We start from the raw sequence: 16,781 nt of genomic DNA on the forward strand, positions 1-16,781 counted from the left end.
CCGGCTTCGCGGGGCAGGTTTAGCCCATCGGTAGCATTCCTGGAAATCGACTTCGAACCACCCCCCACCGGCCGGTGCTCTCGGCCCGGCTTCGCGGGGCAGGTTTAGCCCATCGGTAGCATTCCTGGAAATGGACCTTGGGGGTCAGGTTTAGCCCATCGGTCGGATTCCTGGAAGTTGACCTCGGTTGAGGTTGAATTCCTGGAATTCGACCTAGCGGGGCAGGTTAGCCGATCGGTAGGAATCCTGGAAATGAACCTCGGTTGGTTGGGGTTGGATTCCTGGAAATGGACCTGGGGGTCAGGTTAGCCGATCGGTAGGAATCCTGGAATTGGACCTTGGATGGGGGTTGGATTCCTGGAAATGGACTTAAGCGGGGGACGGAATCGGAACCACCCACCAGGCCGGTGCTCTCGGCCCCGCTTCGCGGGGCAGGTTTAGCCGATCGGTAGCAATCCTGGAACTGGACCTTGGTTGGGGGTTGGATTCCTGGAACTGGACTTCGCGGAGGCAGGTTAGCCGATCAGTTGAATCCTGGGACTGGACCTTGGTTGGGGCTCAATTCCTGAAAATGGACTCACTCAGGCTGGGAACGGAACCACCCACCTCGGGACGCAGGTTTAGCCCATAGGTAGGATTCCTGGAAATGGACTTAAGCGGGAAATGGAACCACCGACCCTGACACATTGTGAGAGGCATGCAGCATTGTCTTATGACATACAATGTAAAGAACCTGAAAGAAGACCCACCAGAACTCCAACATTCCAAATTAACTTTAATTTCCACATCTTTTGATCATCATTCGGACTTGGTTTCAAATGTTCTCAACACATAGTTCCAGCTCACGGCATAGCTGTCGAAATGCTGGTTGTTCAGCCACAATCTCCCGTATTCTTTTTTTCAGGACCAACTTTTCCTGGATCTCTCTTTCGAAGAGAGTTTTGACCATGGAATAAAATTGTGGTGTGCGTTTGAGTATTCTTCGTTGACCCTGAAAGACATAAAAACGACAAAAGTTTAATTTTAGGATTTCCACATTAGAGTCCCCCTCCGCAGCCCAAGTCTACTTACAGAATTATGATGACTGATTTTTTCTGGAAGTGTTGTTGGCTCTGAATTTGGTTTGGGAGATCTCTTTTGCTGTGTTTCGTTCCCTTTTTGGATGGAATTTGTCCTTTTTCTTTAACTTAATCTTCGTCATCCTCTTCTTCTTGCGGGACTTGAGAGTGTCAGTGGGATCACAATCCTAAGGACACAGTGTGTTATATTTTGCGGGTTAGGGTTAAGAAATATTACATGTCGGTGTATTACAATGACAGAATTACTTCCAGGAATTCTACTCACAAATTTCAAGCGCCGGACATGTTTTTTTACCAACAAGGCACGTTCCAATATCTGTTCCGCATCTTCCCAGTCACTGAGGTCAGACTATAGTACAAAAAGCAAAATAGAAGACATAGCTATGGGTCACAAGTTTAACAACAGGAGACATGGGACTCGGTGCGCTTGGGGCCCGCTTCGCGGGCCAGGTTTAGCCCATCGGTCGAAATCCTGGAAATCGACCCTGGATGTGTCGAATTCCTGGAAATCGACTCAAGCCGGGAACGGAGCCTCCCTCCCCGGGTGCTACCATGGCGGTGTTCTCGGCCCCGCTTCGCGGGGCCTCGGTGCGCTTGGGGCCCGCTTCGCGGGCCAGGTTTAGCCCATCGGTCGAAATCCTGGAAATCGACCTCGGTCCTCCAGGTTGAATTCCTGGAATTCGACCTAGCGGGCAAGTTAACCGATCGGTAGGAATCCTGGAAATGAACCTCGGTTGTTTGGGGTTGGTTTCCTGGAAATGGACTTAAGCGGGGGACGGAATCGGAACAACCCACCCCGGGCCCGTGCTCTCGGCCCGGCTTCGCGGGGCAGGTTTAGCCCATCGGTAGCATTCCTGGAAATCGACTTCGAACCACCCACCCCGGGCCGGTGCTCTCGGCCCGGATTCGCGGGGCAGGTTTAGCCCATCGGTAGCATTCCTGGAAATCGACTTCGAACCACCCCCCACCGGCCGGTGCTCTCGGCCCGGCTTCGCGGGGCAGGTTTAGCCCATCGGTAGCATTCCTGGAAATGGACCTTGGGGGTCAGGTTTAGCCCATCGGTCGGATTCCTGGAAGTTGACCTCGGTTGAGGTTGAATTCCTGGAATTCGACCTAGCGGGGCAGGTTAGCCGATCGGTAGGAATCCTGGAAATGAACCTCGGTTGGTTGGGGTTGGATTCCTGGAAATGGACCTGGGGGTCAGGTTAGCCGATCGGTAGGAATCCTGGAATTGGACCTTGGATGGGGGTTGGATTCCTGGAAATGGACTTAAGCGGGGGACGGAATCGGAACCACCCACCAGGCCGGTGCTCTCGGCCCCGCTTCGCGGGGCAGGTTTAGCCGATCGGTAGCAATCCTGGAACTGGACCTTGGTTGGGGGTTGGATTCCTGGAACTGGACTTCGCGGAGGCAGGTTAGCCGATCAGTTGAATCCTGGGACTGGACCTTGGTTGGGGCTCAATTCCTGAAAATGGACTCACTCAGGCTGGGAACGGAACCACCCACCTCGGGACGCAGGTTTAGCCCATAGGTAGGATTCCTGGAAATGGACTTAAGCGGGAAATGGAACCACCGACCCTGACACATTGTGAGAGGCATGCAGCATTGTCTTATGACATACAATGTAAAGAACCTGAAAGAAGACCCACCAGAACTCCAACATTCCAAATTAACTTTAATTTCCACATCTTTTGATCATCATTCGGACTTGGTTTCAAATGTTCTCAACACATAGTTCCAGCTCACGGCATAGCTGTCGAAATGCTGGTTGTTCAGCCACAATCTCCCGTATTCTTTTTTTCAGGACCAACTTTTCCTGGATCTCTCTTTCGAAGAGAGTTTTGACCATGGAATAAAATTGTGGTGTGCGTTTGAGTATTCTTCGTTGACCCTGAAAGACATAAAAACGACAAAAGTTTAATTTTAGGATTTCCACATTAGAGTCCCCCTCCGCAGCCCAAGTCTACTTACAGAATTATGATGACTGATTTTTTCTGGAAGTGTTGTTGGCTCTGAATTTGGTTTGGGAGATCTCTTTTGCTGTGTTTCGTTCCCTTTTTGGATGGAATTTGTCCTTTTTCTTTAACTTAATCTTCGTCATCCTCTTCTTCTTGCGGGACTTGAGAGTGTCAGTGGGATCACAATCCTAAGGACACAGTGTGTTATATTTTGCGGGTTAGGGTTAAGAAATATTACATGTCGGTGTATTACAATGACAGAATTACTTCCAGGAATTCTACTCACAAATTTCAAGCGCCGGACATGTTTTTTTACCAACAAGGCACGTTCCAATATCTGTTCCGCATCTTCCCAGTCACTGAGGTCAGACTATAGTACAAAAAGCAAAATAGAAGACATAGCTATGGGTCACAAGTTTAACAACAGGAGACATGGGACTTCCTGGATTTCACCTCAGCTTCCCTGCCTGTCTGTCACCAGAAAGGAAACAGTCATATTTTGGTGGCATGAAGCAGTGTTGCATTTGATTGAACCACTTCCAGGAATTCTACTCACCCGGTGCAGGGAGGAGACCTTCTGTGTTAAGGGCAGGGAGACTTCTTGTGTTAAGGGAAAGACAATTTGTTCCATGACGTCCATCTCATCTTCGTCTTCAGTCATGTACATCTATACAACGACAAAATACAATTTGGAAGCCATGGCAATGGGGGGAACTTCCACAATAGTGACATGGGACTTCCTGGATATCACCTCAATTACTCCAATGTGTACCTTTTTTTCCTCGGACTGTGGAGTAGAGACGAGATCCCCGGGCTCCCTTGAAAGTTGCCATCCAGCCCCCACATTCTGCTCAGACCTGTTCACGTCTTTGATAGTTCTCAGCGGGGAGGCCTGTGTTAATGGCACTGAGACCTCCTGTGTTAAAGGCTCGAAAGGTTCTTCCGGGGACTCCTCCTCGCTGCAAATCAAGTCCACCTATACAAAAACAAAAAACAATGTATAATACATGGGTGTGGGTCATGTCTTCCACAATAGCGACACAGAACTTACTGGGGGCTGGAGTGAGTGCTCCGTAGAATTCCTGGAACTGGACCTTGGTTTGGGGTCAAATTCCAGGAACTGGACTGGGTTTGGGGGTCCAATTCCAGGAACCGGGCATAGGCGAGGCCGGTGTGCTCGGCCCCGCTGCGCGGGGCCTCGCGGGGGCTAGCTACGCTTGGGTCCCGCTCCGCACAGTTCCGGGAACTGGACTTTGGTTGAGGGTCCAATTCCAGGAACTGGACTTTGGTTGGGGGTCCAATTCCAGGAACCGGGCGCGGACGGGGGAACGAAGCAGCGACCACGCGACGCTTCGCGGGGCTTCAACACGCAAGGGGCCCGCCTCGGAGGCCAGGGAAAAGCTATCGGCTATCGGTAGATTTCTAGAACTGTACCTTGGTTGTGGACGAATTCTTGGAGCGGGAACTCGCTTGAGATTTGAATTCCTGAAACCGGACTCTTTTCCCCCAAAGGCCACGCACATTTCCAGGAACTCACCTCACTCATCCTTGGAACCTGCAGCGGCGCTTTCTTGTGCTTGCCCTCACACTTCGATGCGAATGAATGGGGGTTGGACAAACGCAGGCTTAAATAGTCTGGTGTTGGTGATGTCACGGTACTGCAGCCAATCACCTTCCTATTGTCCAAAGGCACCTCCTTCCCACACACAAACACTAACAATTACCCAGTCAAGCGACATCTTGTGGTGAAAGCAAGAACTGCGTGACTCAGAAAAGCTTTCTTGAACAAACAGACTTTTATTTTATGATTTTGTAGTGTGAAAGTATGAGTATGACGATGAGGTACACCATTCCAAAGAGGCACATAATAGATATGTAGATGAGGCACATGTGCTGTGTAAACTCCCATCCGCTCTCATAACATCGCCAAGTCAATCTAGATAGAAAAAGTTGTTTAAACAAACTAAACGCAATTCACTGAGTAGTGTTTTGCCTCAGATTGAGTTACAAATATGAACGCATCTTTCCGGGAATTACACGTCATCTTTAAGGAATTACATGTCATCTTTAAGGAATTGCGCGTCATTTTTAAGGAATTGCATGTCATCTTTAAGGAATTACATGTCGTCTTTAAGGAATTACATGTCGTCTTTAAGGAATTACATGTCGTCTTTAAGGAATTACATGTCATCTTTAAGGAATTGCGCGTCATTTTTAAGGAATTGCATGTCATCTTTAAGGAATTACATGTCATCTTTAAGGAATTGCGCGCCATTTTTAAGGAATTGCGCGCCATTTTTAAGGAATTTCACGTCATCTTTAAGGAATTACACATCATCTTTAAGTAATTTAGGTTGCCATGCTGGATGTAGACATTGCCAACTTACCCTTGACTTGTTTCCATTGCCATGTTCATTTGGGGCTCCAGTGCAGTGAGCACAATGCTCGGGATCCATTGTGGAGGTGTCTCATCTGTCAAGAGACCCCATGATTTTTTTTTGCAAGTGCACATGCAAAGAAAGCTATTCGAAAATATCATACCTTGCTGGTCATAATCAGGAGGAGGACTTCCCAGATATTGACCCATCCTTTTTTCCGCTTTCCGCCTTGCTCGCTTGACTTCTGAAGGCGGCACTGAGAGCGACTGCTTTTATAGACTCAGCCCAGCCTTGCAACTGGCCATTGACCAATCACTGCGAAGGGGGTGTAACGGTAACGCCCACCATAAAAAAAAACCCAAACTAACCCATCCAAGTCAATTTCCAGGTTGCCTACATATAATTCCACAATTTCGACACAGTCAAGCTGTACCATCTGTTAACTGTAGAGGATGGCTAGTGTGGGTCAAATCTGACTACATCTTGGCTGAACCCATACCCAGGTCCACTTCCTGGAACTGGACCTGGGTATTTAGGCGCTTCGGGCCCGCTTCGCGGGCCAGGTGGAGCCCATCGGTAGCATTCCTGGAATTCGACCGAAGGGGAGCTTGACCCACCAAACCCGGGAAGAACCATGCCGGTGTTCTCGGCCCCGCTCCGCGGGGCCTCGGTGCGCTTGGGGCCCGCTTCGCGGACCAGGTCGAGCCCATCGGTAGCATTCCTGGAATTCGACCTCGGTCCAGGTTGAATTCCTGGAATTCGACCGAAGGGGAGCTTGACCCACCAAACCCGGGAAGAACCATGCCGGTGTTCTCGGCCCCGCTCCGCGGGGCCTCGGTGCGCTTCGGGCCCGCTTCGCGGGCCATGTGGAGCCCATCAGTAGCATTCCTGGAATTCGACCTCGGTCCAGGTTGAATTCCTGGAATTCGACCGAAGGGGAGCTTGACCCACCAAACCCGGGATGAAACATGCCGGTGTTCTCGGCCCCGCTCCGCGGGGCCTCGGTGCGCTTGGGGCCCGCTTCGCGGGCCAGGTTTAGCCCATCGGTAGCATTCCTGGAAGTTGACCTCGCTCCAGGTTGAATTCCTGGAATTCGACCGAAGGGGAGCTTGACCCACCAAACCCGGGAAGAACCATGCCGGTGTTCATTGAAACTGGACCTGGGTATGGGTTAATTCCCGATAGGCGACTTAATCCCGCGGGCTACCAGGGGGACTTTTAGCCTACGGGTTATATTCCTGGAATCCGACGCGTACACTTCCCGGACCCCGACCTGTACAATTCCCGGAACCCGACTTGTACAATTCCAGGACCCCGACTCGTACGATTCCTGGACCGCGACCCGTACGATTCCTGGACCCCGACCTGTACAATTCCTGGACCCCGACCTGTACAATTCCCGGAACCCGACTTGTACAATTCCTGGACCGCGACCCGTACAATTCCCGGAATCCGACCGGTACCATTCCCGGACCGCGACCCGTACAATTCCCGGAATCCGACCGGTACCATTCCCGGACCGCGACCCGTACAATTCCCGGAATCCGACCGGTACCATTCCCGGAATCCGACTGTACAATTCCAGGAATCTGACCGGTACCATTCCCGGAATCCGACTGTACAATTCCCGGAATCAGACCGGTACCATTCCCGGAATCCGACTGTACAATTCCAGGAATCCGACCGGTACCATTCCCGGAATCCGACTGTACAATTCCCGGAATCAGACGGGTACCATTCCCGGAATCCGACTGTACAATTCCCGGAATCAGACCGGTACCATTCCAGGAATCCGACTGTACAATTCCAGGAATCCGACCGGTACCAATCCCGGAATCCGACCGTACAATTCCAGGAATCAGACCGGTACCATTCCCGAAATCCGACTGTACAATTCCCGGAATCAGACCGGTACCATTCCCGGAATCCGACCGTACAATTCCCGGAATCAGACCGGTACCATTCCCGGAATCCGACTGTACAATTCCCGGAATCAGACCGGTACCATTCCCGGAATCAGACCGGTACCATTCCCGGAATCCGACCGGTACCATTCCCGGAATCCGACCGTACAATTCCCGGAATCCGACCGGTACCATTCCCGGAATCCGACCAGTACCATTCCCGGAATCCGAACCGTACCATTCCCGGAATCCGACCCGTACCATTCCCGGAATCCGACCCGTACAATTCCCGGAATCCGACCGGCTCACACGCGACACCTGGTGTCCGTTTAGCGGAACCGCACCCGAGTTTTTTCAAACGGCTTTAAAAAATGCTCAGAGGTAGAAAAAAATTAAACTAAAGGCGCTTCCGACACCTGCGAATTTAGGAGCATCCGCCGGATTTTTCCCCGTTCCGATCGGCCGCCGTTTTGACCGAATTCCGGAATCGCGACGCACCGCCGCCGCCGTTCCAACTGCCGCGCGGGAGTTATCCCCCCGCCATTCAAAGTCAATGGAGTGCGAGCTAGCACACTGGCTAACTTCCAAATCGCATTCCAGCTTCCCATAGACCGCCATGCATTAGGCTTCCGCAAAAGCGACGCGCTTCCAGGCTCGGAGCGCCCGGGGGCTGTCACGCCGCCACCGGTGTGACGGCCATGCTTTTATTTTGGTATCCATGTTTCCTGTCTTATCCTGAAAATCTAACTCTCCTCTCACCCCAGGTCACTTGCCCTTCCTGCCGCTCACTCATTACCGGTCCCCGCCCATGATTATCACCACCTGCCACCAATCAACCCACACAATAAAAGCCACCTGCATTCTCCCCTCCGTTGCCGAAGTGTCACCGTCAGTGCATGGAAGCGTCCACAGTCCTCATGTCCTTGTTCCTGTTGCCTAGCGTTGTTGCTTTGTTTTTGTGCCTTTTCCTCCCTTTTGGAGCGCCTTTAGTTACCCCTTTTGCCTTGTGCCCTTTTTCCTCCCTAGCGGAGCGCTTTCTGTTGTCCCCAGTACCCTTTGCCTGTTTTTTCCTCCCTAGTGGAGCGCTTTTTGTTCTCCATTTTTTCCCCTCCCTGTTCTCCTCTCAGTTTGAGAGGAGACCACAGTTGGCCGGAAATAAACCTGCTGCCTTGGTGGCCTACCTTACGCCTGCGTCTGAGTCCTACCTGACCCCGCCTTGTCAGTACACTTCGGCCAGCATGGACCCAGCAGGCAGGATCGAGGCCGCACTGCAGAGCCAGGAGGCCCGGCTCAACACCCAGGGCCAGATCCAACAGACCATGCTGTCCCGGATGGAGGAATTGACCAGCCAGGTCCACGAGCTGGTAAGCCTTTCACGGCGTCGAGCGCCAGCTTCCACCGGACAAATTCCTCCCCCTGAGTTCTCTGTACCGACCACGCCTTTCACCGGGGTAGGATTGAGACTGGCCTCCCCGGAACGATACTCCGGTGAACCCGGACGTTGTCAGACTTTTCTCACAGAATGCGACATACATTTTGAACACTTACCACAGGCATTTCCCACAGCCCGATCCCGAGTGGCCTTCATGGTATCTCACCTGACGGGTCGGGCCAAAACCTGGGCGACCGCGGAATGGGCCAGGGGTTCCTCGGTCTGCCAAAGCGTACAGGACTTTCAAATCGCTTTGCGCCGAGTTTTTGATCCAGAAAACCATGACCGAGAGAAGGCACGAGCACTGAGTCGACTGCAGCAAGGCAAGGAATCTGTCAGCGACTATGCAATTCGTTTTCGAACGTTGGCAACGGACAGTGGCTGGAATGCCATCGCACTCCACGACCATTTTTTGAAAGGACTCTCACCAGCTATTCAAGAGCTTCTGGTTCCCGTCGATCTCCCCGCGGACTTGGACGCCTTGATTTCCCTCGCTATCCGGACCGATCATCGTCGCCAGGAGCTGGCCAAGATCGGCGGACCGCGAAGGAGGGAGGAACCCACCCCCTGGACGCGGACACCGGAGGCCGGAAGGCCGCGATTCATCGCTCCTTCCCGACCGGAACCGGGAGAGGTGGACCTCGCTAGCGACGAACCCATGCAACTGGGAAGGGCTCGGCTTTCGCCGGAGGAGAGGCAGCGCCGACGCCGAGAGGGCCGCTGCTACTATTGTGGAGGTCTTGGACACTTGGTGGAATCCTGCTCCACAAAGGGCCACTCCCCGGTGAGTCCTCCGGCACCCCGACCCGCCAAGAGTCACAGATTTACGCAAATCCAGATAACCCACCACAATGTCTCCCTAGATCTGCCAGCCCTCATCGACTCCGGATCAGACGAAAGTCTCATGGACTGGGAGCTCGTAAAGCATATACGGGCCGCCACCGAACCCCTTTCTTTGACCATCCAGGCTCGAGCGCTGAATGGCAAGGAGCTCTTCCAAATCACCCACATCACTGAACCTCTGGAAGTCCGAATCGGACCTCACTTCGAGACTCTCCGTTTCCATGTTTTCCACGCCGCTTCCCCCACTTTGGTTCTGGGACACCCTTGGCTGTGTCTACATGGTCCCAGAATCGACTGGAACACTGGAGTTGTGCTGGAGTGGGGAAAAGACTGCAGCTCTCACAGGTTGGAACAACCCGCACCCCGAAACTCCACAGCCCAGGTTCACCAGGTGACTCTCGTCCCACCGGCTCAAGAAGAGTACCCGAACTTGCACACTGTTCCCTCCTGCTACCACCCTCTGCGGGAGGTCTTCAGCAAGACCAAAGCCATGACTCTCCCTCCACACCGCCCATATGATTGCCCGATCGATCTGATTCCCGGCTCAACCATTCCCAAGGGGAGACTGTACTCGGTCTCTGGACCCGAACGCCAAGCCATGAACAGTTACATTGACGAATCCTTGAAAGCCGGCCTCATCCGACCGTCTTCCTCGCCTGCAGGAGCAGGCTTCTTCTTTGTGAGCAAGAAGGATGGATCCCTACGCCCATGCATTGACTACAGCCCCTTGAATGACATCACGGTCAAGAACCGGTACCCATTGCCATTGATGTCCTCTGTGTTTGACCAGTTGCAACAAGCTAGAATCTTCACAAAGCTCGATCTCCGCAACGCCTATCACCTCATCCGGATCCGCGAGGGAGATGAATGGAAGACTGGTTTTAACACGCCCCGGGGACATTACGAGTACCTCGTCATGCCTTTCGGACTCACCAATGCCCCAGCAGTTTTTCAGGCCATGATTAATGAGGTACTAAAGGACTTTATTGATCACTTCGTATACGTTTACTTGGACGACATACTAATATACTCTCCTGACCTAACGAGCCATCGAGACCATGTAAGCCGAGTTCTGCAGCGCCTCCTGGATCATCAATTGTACGTGAAAGCGGAAAAAAGCCTGTTTCACGTCAACACTATCTCCTTCCTGGGATTCGTCGTGTCACCGGGAAAAGTAGAGATGGAGGCAGACAAGGTCAGCGCCGTGCGAGATTGGCCCACGCCGGATTCACGGAAAAAAGTCCAGCAATTCCTCGGATTCGCCAATTTTTACCGTCGATTCATTAGAAACTTCAGCACCATTGCCGCTCCCCTACACGCCTTGACCTCCCCACAAGTTCGTTTCTTTTGGACCCCGGAAGCCGAAAAGGCATTCAAAGACTTGAAACTTCGCTTCACCAACGCCCCAATCCTCAAAGTTCCTGACCCCAAACGCCAGTTCGTGGTCGAGGTGGACGCCTCGAGCATAGGGATTGGGGCAGTATTGTCCCAGCGCTGCCAGGAGGACGGAAAAACACATCCCTGCGCATTCCTCTCACGGAAACTATCCAAGGCAGAACGCAATTACTCGGTAGGAGATCGGGAGCTTCTCGCGGTAAAAGTAGCTCTTGAAGAGTGGAGACACTGGTTGGAGGGCGCCGAACTTCCTTTCGTGATCTGGACCGACCACCGAAACCTAGAATACTTACGTCAAGCTAAAAGACTCAACCCTCGACAGGCCAGATGGTCTCTGTTTTTTAACCGCTTCGTATTCTCTCTTACGTACAGACCAGGCAGCAAAAACGTTAAGGCTGACGCCTTGTCAAGAGTTCACGAGTCCGAGCCATTGGAAGCCGAGCCTGAGACCATTCTGCCCCGGGACTGCATAGTCGGGGCCATGAGATGGCAAATCGAGGACGATGTCAAAGAGGCGCTGCGTAACATCACTCCCCCCACGTCATGTCCACCACGTCGACTCTTCGTGCCGGAAGAGCTAAGGTCCCAGGTAATACACTGGGCTCACACATCACGGCTATTTTGTCATCCTGGTGTCCGCAGGACCATGTATGCTGTTGCCCGGAGATTCTGGTGGCCGGCAATGGAGACCACGATAAAGGAATACGTCACTGCCTGTCCGACTTGTGCCCGCAATAAAACTTCAAATCAGTCTCGGATGGGCCTTCTCCAACCGTTACCGATCCCATCCAGACCATGGGCAGAAATATCATTGGACTTTGTGACTGGACTGCCCCCATCCCATGGTAAAACCACAATCCTCACAGTTGTTGACAGATTCTCCAAGATGGTTCGCTTCATTCCACTATCCAAGCTCCCATCCGCCAAAACTACCGCAGACATCATGATCCACCACATATTCCGGTTTTATGGATTCCCGCTACACATCGTCTCCGACCGTGGACCACAGTTCATCTCCCGTTTCTGGACGCAATTCTGCAAAGCCCTAGGAGCCAAGGCCAACCTGACGTCAGGTTACCACCCGGAGGCCAATGGACAGGCGGAAAGATTAAACCAGCAACTCGAAACGGGCCTCCGATGCCTCGTCTCCCAGAACCCGACTACCTGGAGCACTTACCTGGTTTGGGTTGAGCTCGCACATAACTCTTTACCCACTTCTGCCACAGGTCTCACCCCGTTCAAGTGTGTCCATGGCTACGATCCCCCATTCTTCGCCGAACTGGAAGAGGAGGTAACGGCCCCCTCGGTCAAAGCCATGATCCGTCGGTGCCACAAGGTCTGGTCGGCGGCCCGGACGGCGCTTCAACGCCAGGGAGACCGGGTGAAGAGGGCCGCCGACCGGAAAAGGAGACCGGCACCTGAATACCGCCCAGGCCAGCGAGTTTGGCTATCAGCAAAACACCTCAGACTCAAGGTACCATGTCCGAAGCTGGCCCCGCGATTTGTGGGGCCTTTCCCAGTAACCAAGTCCATAGGGCCTGCCGCCGTTCGACTCCGTCTGCCACGATCCCTCAGAGTCCATCCTACATTCCACGTCAGCCAAGTCAAGCCTGTCCACGAAAGCCCACTGGTGCCCTCCGAACCCAACCCGCCCCCCCCAGAGATGATTGAAGGCGGCCCCGTTTACAAGGTCAGAAAACTTTTAGATGTTCGTAATCGGGGCCGCGGGAGGCAATACCTTGTCGACTGGGAGGGGTACGGCCCGGAGGAAAGACAATGGGTCCCCTCCCGGTTCATCGTTGATCCCTCCCTCATTGACGACTTTTACGCTGAGCACCCTGACATTCCTGGGCCGTCAAGAGCCGGCCGTTGAGGGGGGGGTACTGTCACGCCGCCACCGGTGTGACGGCCATGCTTTTATTTTGGTATCCATGTTTCCTGTCTTATCCTGAAAATCTAACTCTCCTCTCACCCCAGGTCACTTGCCCTTCCTGCCGCTCACTCATTACCGGTCCCCGCCCATGATTATCACCACCTGCCACCAATCAACCCACACAATAAAAGCCACCTGCATTCTCCCCTCCGTTGCCGAAGTGTCACCGTCAGTGCATGGAAGCGTCCACAGTCCTCATGTCCTTGTTCCTGTTGCCTAGCGTTGTTGCTTTGTTTTTGTGCCTTTTCCTCCCTTTTGGAGCGCCTTTAGTTACCCCTTTTGCCTTGTGCCCTTTTTCCTCCCTAGCGGAGCGCTTTCTGTTGTCCCCAGTACCCTTTGCCTGTTTTTTCCTCCCTAGTGGAGCGCTTTTTGTTCTCCATTTTTTCCCCTCCCTGTTCTCCTCTCAGTTTGAGAGGAGACCACAGTTGGCCGGAAATAAACCTGCTGCCTTGGTGGCCTACCTTACGCCTGCGTCTGAGTCCTACCTGACCCCGCCTTGTCAGGGGCTAACCCTAATTATGCCCCGATAGCATCCCGTTAGAACCCCGCGATTTGGAATCCACATTATCGGCGGCGCATTTCCTGGAATTTGACAAATTTGGAACTAAACGTTTAAAACTCCTAAAAACGGCAAAAATGCATCGCTCTCTTCTGAAATGTATCTAAGGCTAATTTTCGTGTCATAAAAATGCTTTTTTGGAGCAAAAAAATGCAATTTAAAAATTCAAAAAACTGCAGTTGGCCTACTTGGCCACATGATGGCGCCAAGAGACCGTATAATAATTTTAGCACACAAAATTTGACTTTTCTAACTGAGGGCACAAAAGTTGGAATTGGGGTCCGCTTCCTGGAACTTGACCAAAAGTCCTACATATTGACACAAGATGCTGCCGGCTCAAAAATTCGTTCCAAGTTGGTCTAGAACTTGGAAGGTCAGCCCAATTCCTGGAAAATACAACTTGGTCTATATCTTGGAAGGTCAGCCCAATTCCTGGAAAATTACCTTATCCACCATTCACTCATTGCCACCATGAAGGTAAGACTCACCATGTGTCACGCTCCTGGTTCCACACATTCTATTTCTAAAAATCATTCATATTGACAAATTACTGATCATTTTCACCCGCTTTATCAATTCATGACTTGGGCATTTTCAAGTTCAAAACCCTAACTCTATAAAAGCCCTACCTGCTTTTTCGTTTCAAGCTTTGCCACTATGAAGGTAAGACTCATCATCCTGTTTCATTCTCTTGGTTCCACACATTATATATATATATTTTTTAATTTTTTAATGATTAATATTGACAAATTACTGCTCATTTTCACCCGCTTCATCAACTCATGACTTGGGCATTTTCAAGCTCAAAACCCTAACTCTATAAAAAGCCCTACATGCATTTTCGTTTCAAACTTTGCCACTATGAAGGTAAGACTAATCCTGTTTCACTCTCCTGGTTCCACAAATTCTAGTTTTTTTTTTTTTTTTAATGATTAATATTGACAAATTACTGCTCATTTCCACCTGCTTTATTAATGAATGACTCAGGCATTTTCTAACTAAAACCCTAATTCTGTATGTAACGATTCTGGAAGCCAATGTACTCTTCCAGGATATATACATGTAATATTTCAGGATAGAGACATGTACTCTTCCAGGATATATACATGTAATATTTCAGGATAGAGACATGTCCTCTTCCAGGATACAGACTCAATTTGGCACTCCCCAAAAGGGGTGTGTCTTCATTTTTGAACCATCCTATAAGAAGAGGCGGGGGCCCCTCGACCGTTTTTTCTCATTTCCAACTGTGCCACCATGAAGGTAAGACTCAACCTGTGTCGCTCTCCTGGTTCCGTGCATTGTATTTTTTTTAAAATGATTATTATTGACAAATTAGTGCTCATTTTCACCTGCTTCATCAATTAATGACTTGGGCACTTTTTGCTAAAAGCCTATCTTTTTTTATGTCGCTATCCTGGAAGCCGATGTAATCTTCCAGGAAATATACATGTTATTACATGTAGTATTCCAGGAAAGAGGCAATTTAGTACAGGTAGTCTACCAGGAAAAAGACATTTTTACATGTAGTTTTCCAGGAAATAGACATGTTAGTGCATGAGGTCTATCTATCTTCTTCATGTCACTATCCTGGAAGCCGATGTACTTTTCCAGGAAAGTGACGTACTCTTCCAAGAAACTGACATGTACTCTTCCAGGAAATAGACTCAACTCTAAAATTAACCAAAAGACGTGTGTCTTCGAACTGGGGCCTCCCGATAAATGGAGGGTCGCGTACTACTTGCGTCCTCATTTGCAACTATGCCACCGTGAAGGTAAGACACACCCTGTGTCACTCTCCTTGTTGCTCACATTCTTTTTCTGAAAATGATTCATACAGACACATTTGTGCTCATTTTCACCTGCTTTATTAATTAATGACTTGGGCATTTTGAAGGTAAAAAAAAAAAACCTGTCTTCTTCATGTCACTATCCTGGAAGCCGATGCACTCTTCCAGGAAGGTGACGTTAGTACACGTTAGTCTTCCAGGAAAGAGACATGGAATGACATTTACTCTTCCACAAAATACACATTATCAACCATTGCACTCTGTCTTTGCCTGTGATAATTGATGCATGGAGGTCCAATTCCTGGAAAGTGACCTTACCCACCATTCACCCATACCATTACCCCCTTCAGTCCAGCTACCGTCCCAGGCATGGGCCTGTGACACTTTCCACAGAGAGATCCAATTCCCTCAAGTTGTACTCATGCACTTTGCTCATGACCATTTGGGAAACAAAGGAAGAGCACTTCGGCAAAAGTGGGAGAAGATGGGCAATTGCGACATGGGTGTGTTACTTTGATTGATCTTGCTACTTCCATACTAAGGACAGGATTTTGGCATTCTGGAATATTTTCACCTACTCTCCTACAGGCTAATCGCACACTCGCGGAAGCTGAAACGCAACTGGTTAAAAAAGCATATGTGCTGAACTCGGGCCAGCACAGGCACAAAATTCCAATTGGCATAATACACTCATGGGTGAAGCCATCCAGAGAGAGGAAAAGGTAAGTCTTTCACAATGACACTTTATCCATTGCATGTTATTAGTAGCTAACCAAAACGTAAACATGACTCTTTTGTTTCAAAATCATGAGCAGCAGAAGGCCAGGAGGACGCGGGACAGGATGAGGAAAAGGACGGAGACGAAGACGACGTCCATAAGGGGACAGGATGAGGAAAAGGACGGAGACGAAGACGACGTCCATAAGGGGACAGCCGACATGTTAAATGTTTAAAATAAAGTTCAGCAAAAAGTTGTAGTTCATTGTCTTGAAAGTAAAGTTTGACAATTGGCAGTTTATGTCTTTAAAAATTCTGCTGGAACTGGACCTTGGTTTGGGGTCCAATTCCAGGAACTGGGCGGAGGCCGGCCACGGAACCAGCGACCCCGCGAGCCTCCAGGCCGGTGTTCTCGGCCCCGCTTCGCGGGGCCCCGGGGGGGCTAGCTCCGCTTGGGACCCGCTCCGCCCAATTCCTGGAACTGACCCTTGGTTCAGGGTCAGATTCCAGGAATTGGGCGTAGACGGGTGAATGACCCAGCGGACCGGCGAGCCTCAATCCCGGTGTTCTCGGCCCCGCTTCGCGGAGCCTCGCGGGGGCTAGCTCCGCTTGGGACCCGCTCCGCCCAATTCCAGGAACTGGACCTTGGTTGGGGGTCCAGTTCCAGGAATTGGGCGTAGACGGGTGAATGACCCAGCGGACCGGCGAGCCTCAATCCCGGTGTTCTCGGCCCCGCTTCGCGGAGCCTCGCGGGGGCTAGCTCCGCTTGGGACCCGCTCCGCCCAATTCCAGG

General features: G+C 51.2%; 1 protein-coding gene and 1 long non-coding RNA gene across 3 annotated transcripts; both read right to left on the reverse strand.

The window, feature by feature from the left end:
* Positions 1-758: 758 nt before the first annotated feature.
* LOC144000963 (uncharacterized) lies at positions 759-1,462 on the reverse strand. The gene is made up of 3 exons (XR_013278343.1): positions 1,345-1,462; positions 1,072-1,246; positions 759-991 (listed from the first exon to the last, which is right to left on the reverse strand). It is a non-coding gene; the product is annotated as an uncharacterized LOC144000963 (long non-coding RNA).
* A 1,275-nt stretch (positions 1,463-2,737) lies between these two features.
* LOC144001590 (uncharacterized) lies at positions 2,738-5,755 on the reverse strand. Of its 2 annotated transcripts, XM_077496054.1 has the most exons (8): positions 5,579-5,755; positions 5,425-5,509; positions 4,575-4,733; positions 3,810-4,013; positions 3,594-3,704; positions 3,324-3,407; positions 3,051-3,225; positions 2,738-2,970 (listed from the first exon to the last, which is right to left on the reverse strand). In XM_077496054.1, the coding sequence occupies exons 2-7, from the start codon at positions 5,491-5,493 to the stop codon at positions 3,055-3,057; spliced, it is 798 nt and encodes a 265-aa protein (XP_077352180.1). In that variant the 5' UTR covers positions 5,494-5,509; positions 5,579-5,755; the 3' UTR covers positions 2,738-2,970; positions 3,051-3,054. The 2 variants fall into 2 exon arrangements, with proteins under 2 accessions (XP_077352180.1, XP_077352179.1); XM_077496053.1 differs by lacking the exon at positions 5,579-5,755 and having other exon boundaries at positions 5,425-5,522.
* Positions 5,756-16,781: the final 11,026 nt, after the last annotated feature.

Source organism: Festucalex cinctus, chromosome 14 (assembly GCF_051991245.1).
Source record: "Festucalex cinctus isolate MCC-2025b chromosome 14, RoL_Fcin_1.0, whole genome shotgun sequence".
NCBI classification, from domain to species: domain Eukaryota; kingdom Metazoa; phylum Chordata; class Actinopteri; order Syngnathiformes; family Syngnathidae; genus Festucalex; species Festucalex cinctus.

Excerpts from the sequence above, each read along its gene's own strand:
- LOC144001590 (XM_077496054.1), bottom strand. The coding sequence starts at position 5,493 with ATGGATCCCGAGCATTGTGCTCACTGCACTGGAGCCCCAAATGAACAT. Across the intron at positions 4,014-4,574 it reads AGGTTCCAAGGATGAGTGAG|GTGGACTTGATTTGCAGCGA; the intron begins GTGAGTTCCTGG and ends GTTTTTGTATAG. Across the intron at positions 3,408-3,593 it reads AGGTCTCCTCCCTGCACCGG|TCTGACCTCAGTGACTGGGA; the intron begins GTGAGTAGAATT and ends TTTGTACTATAG.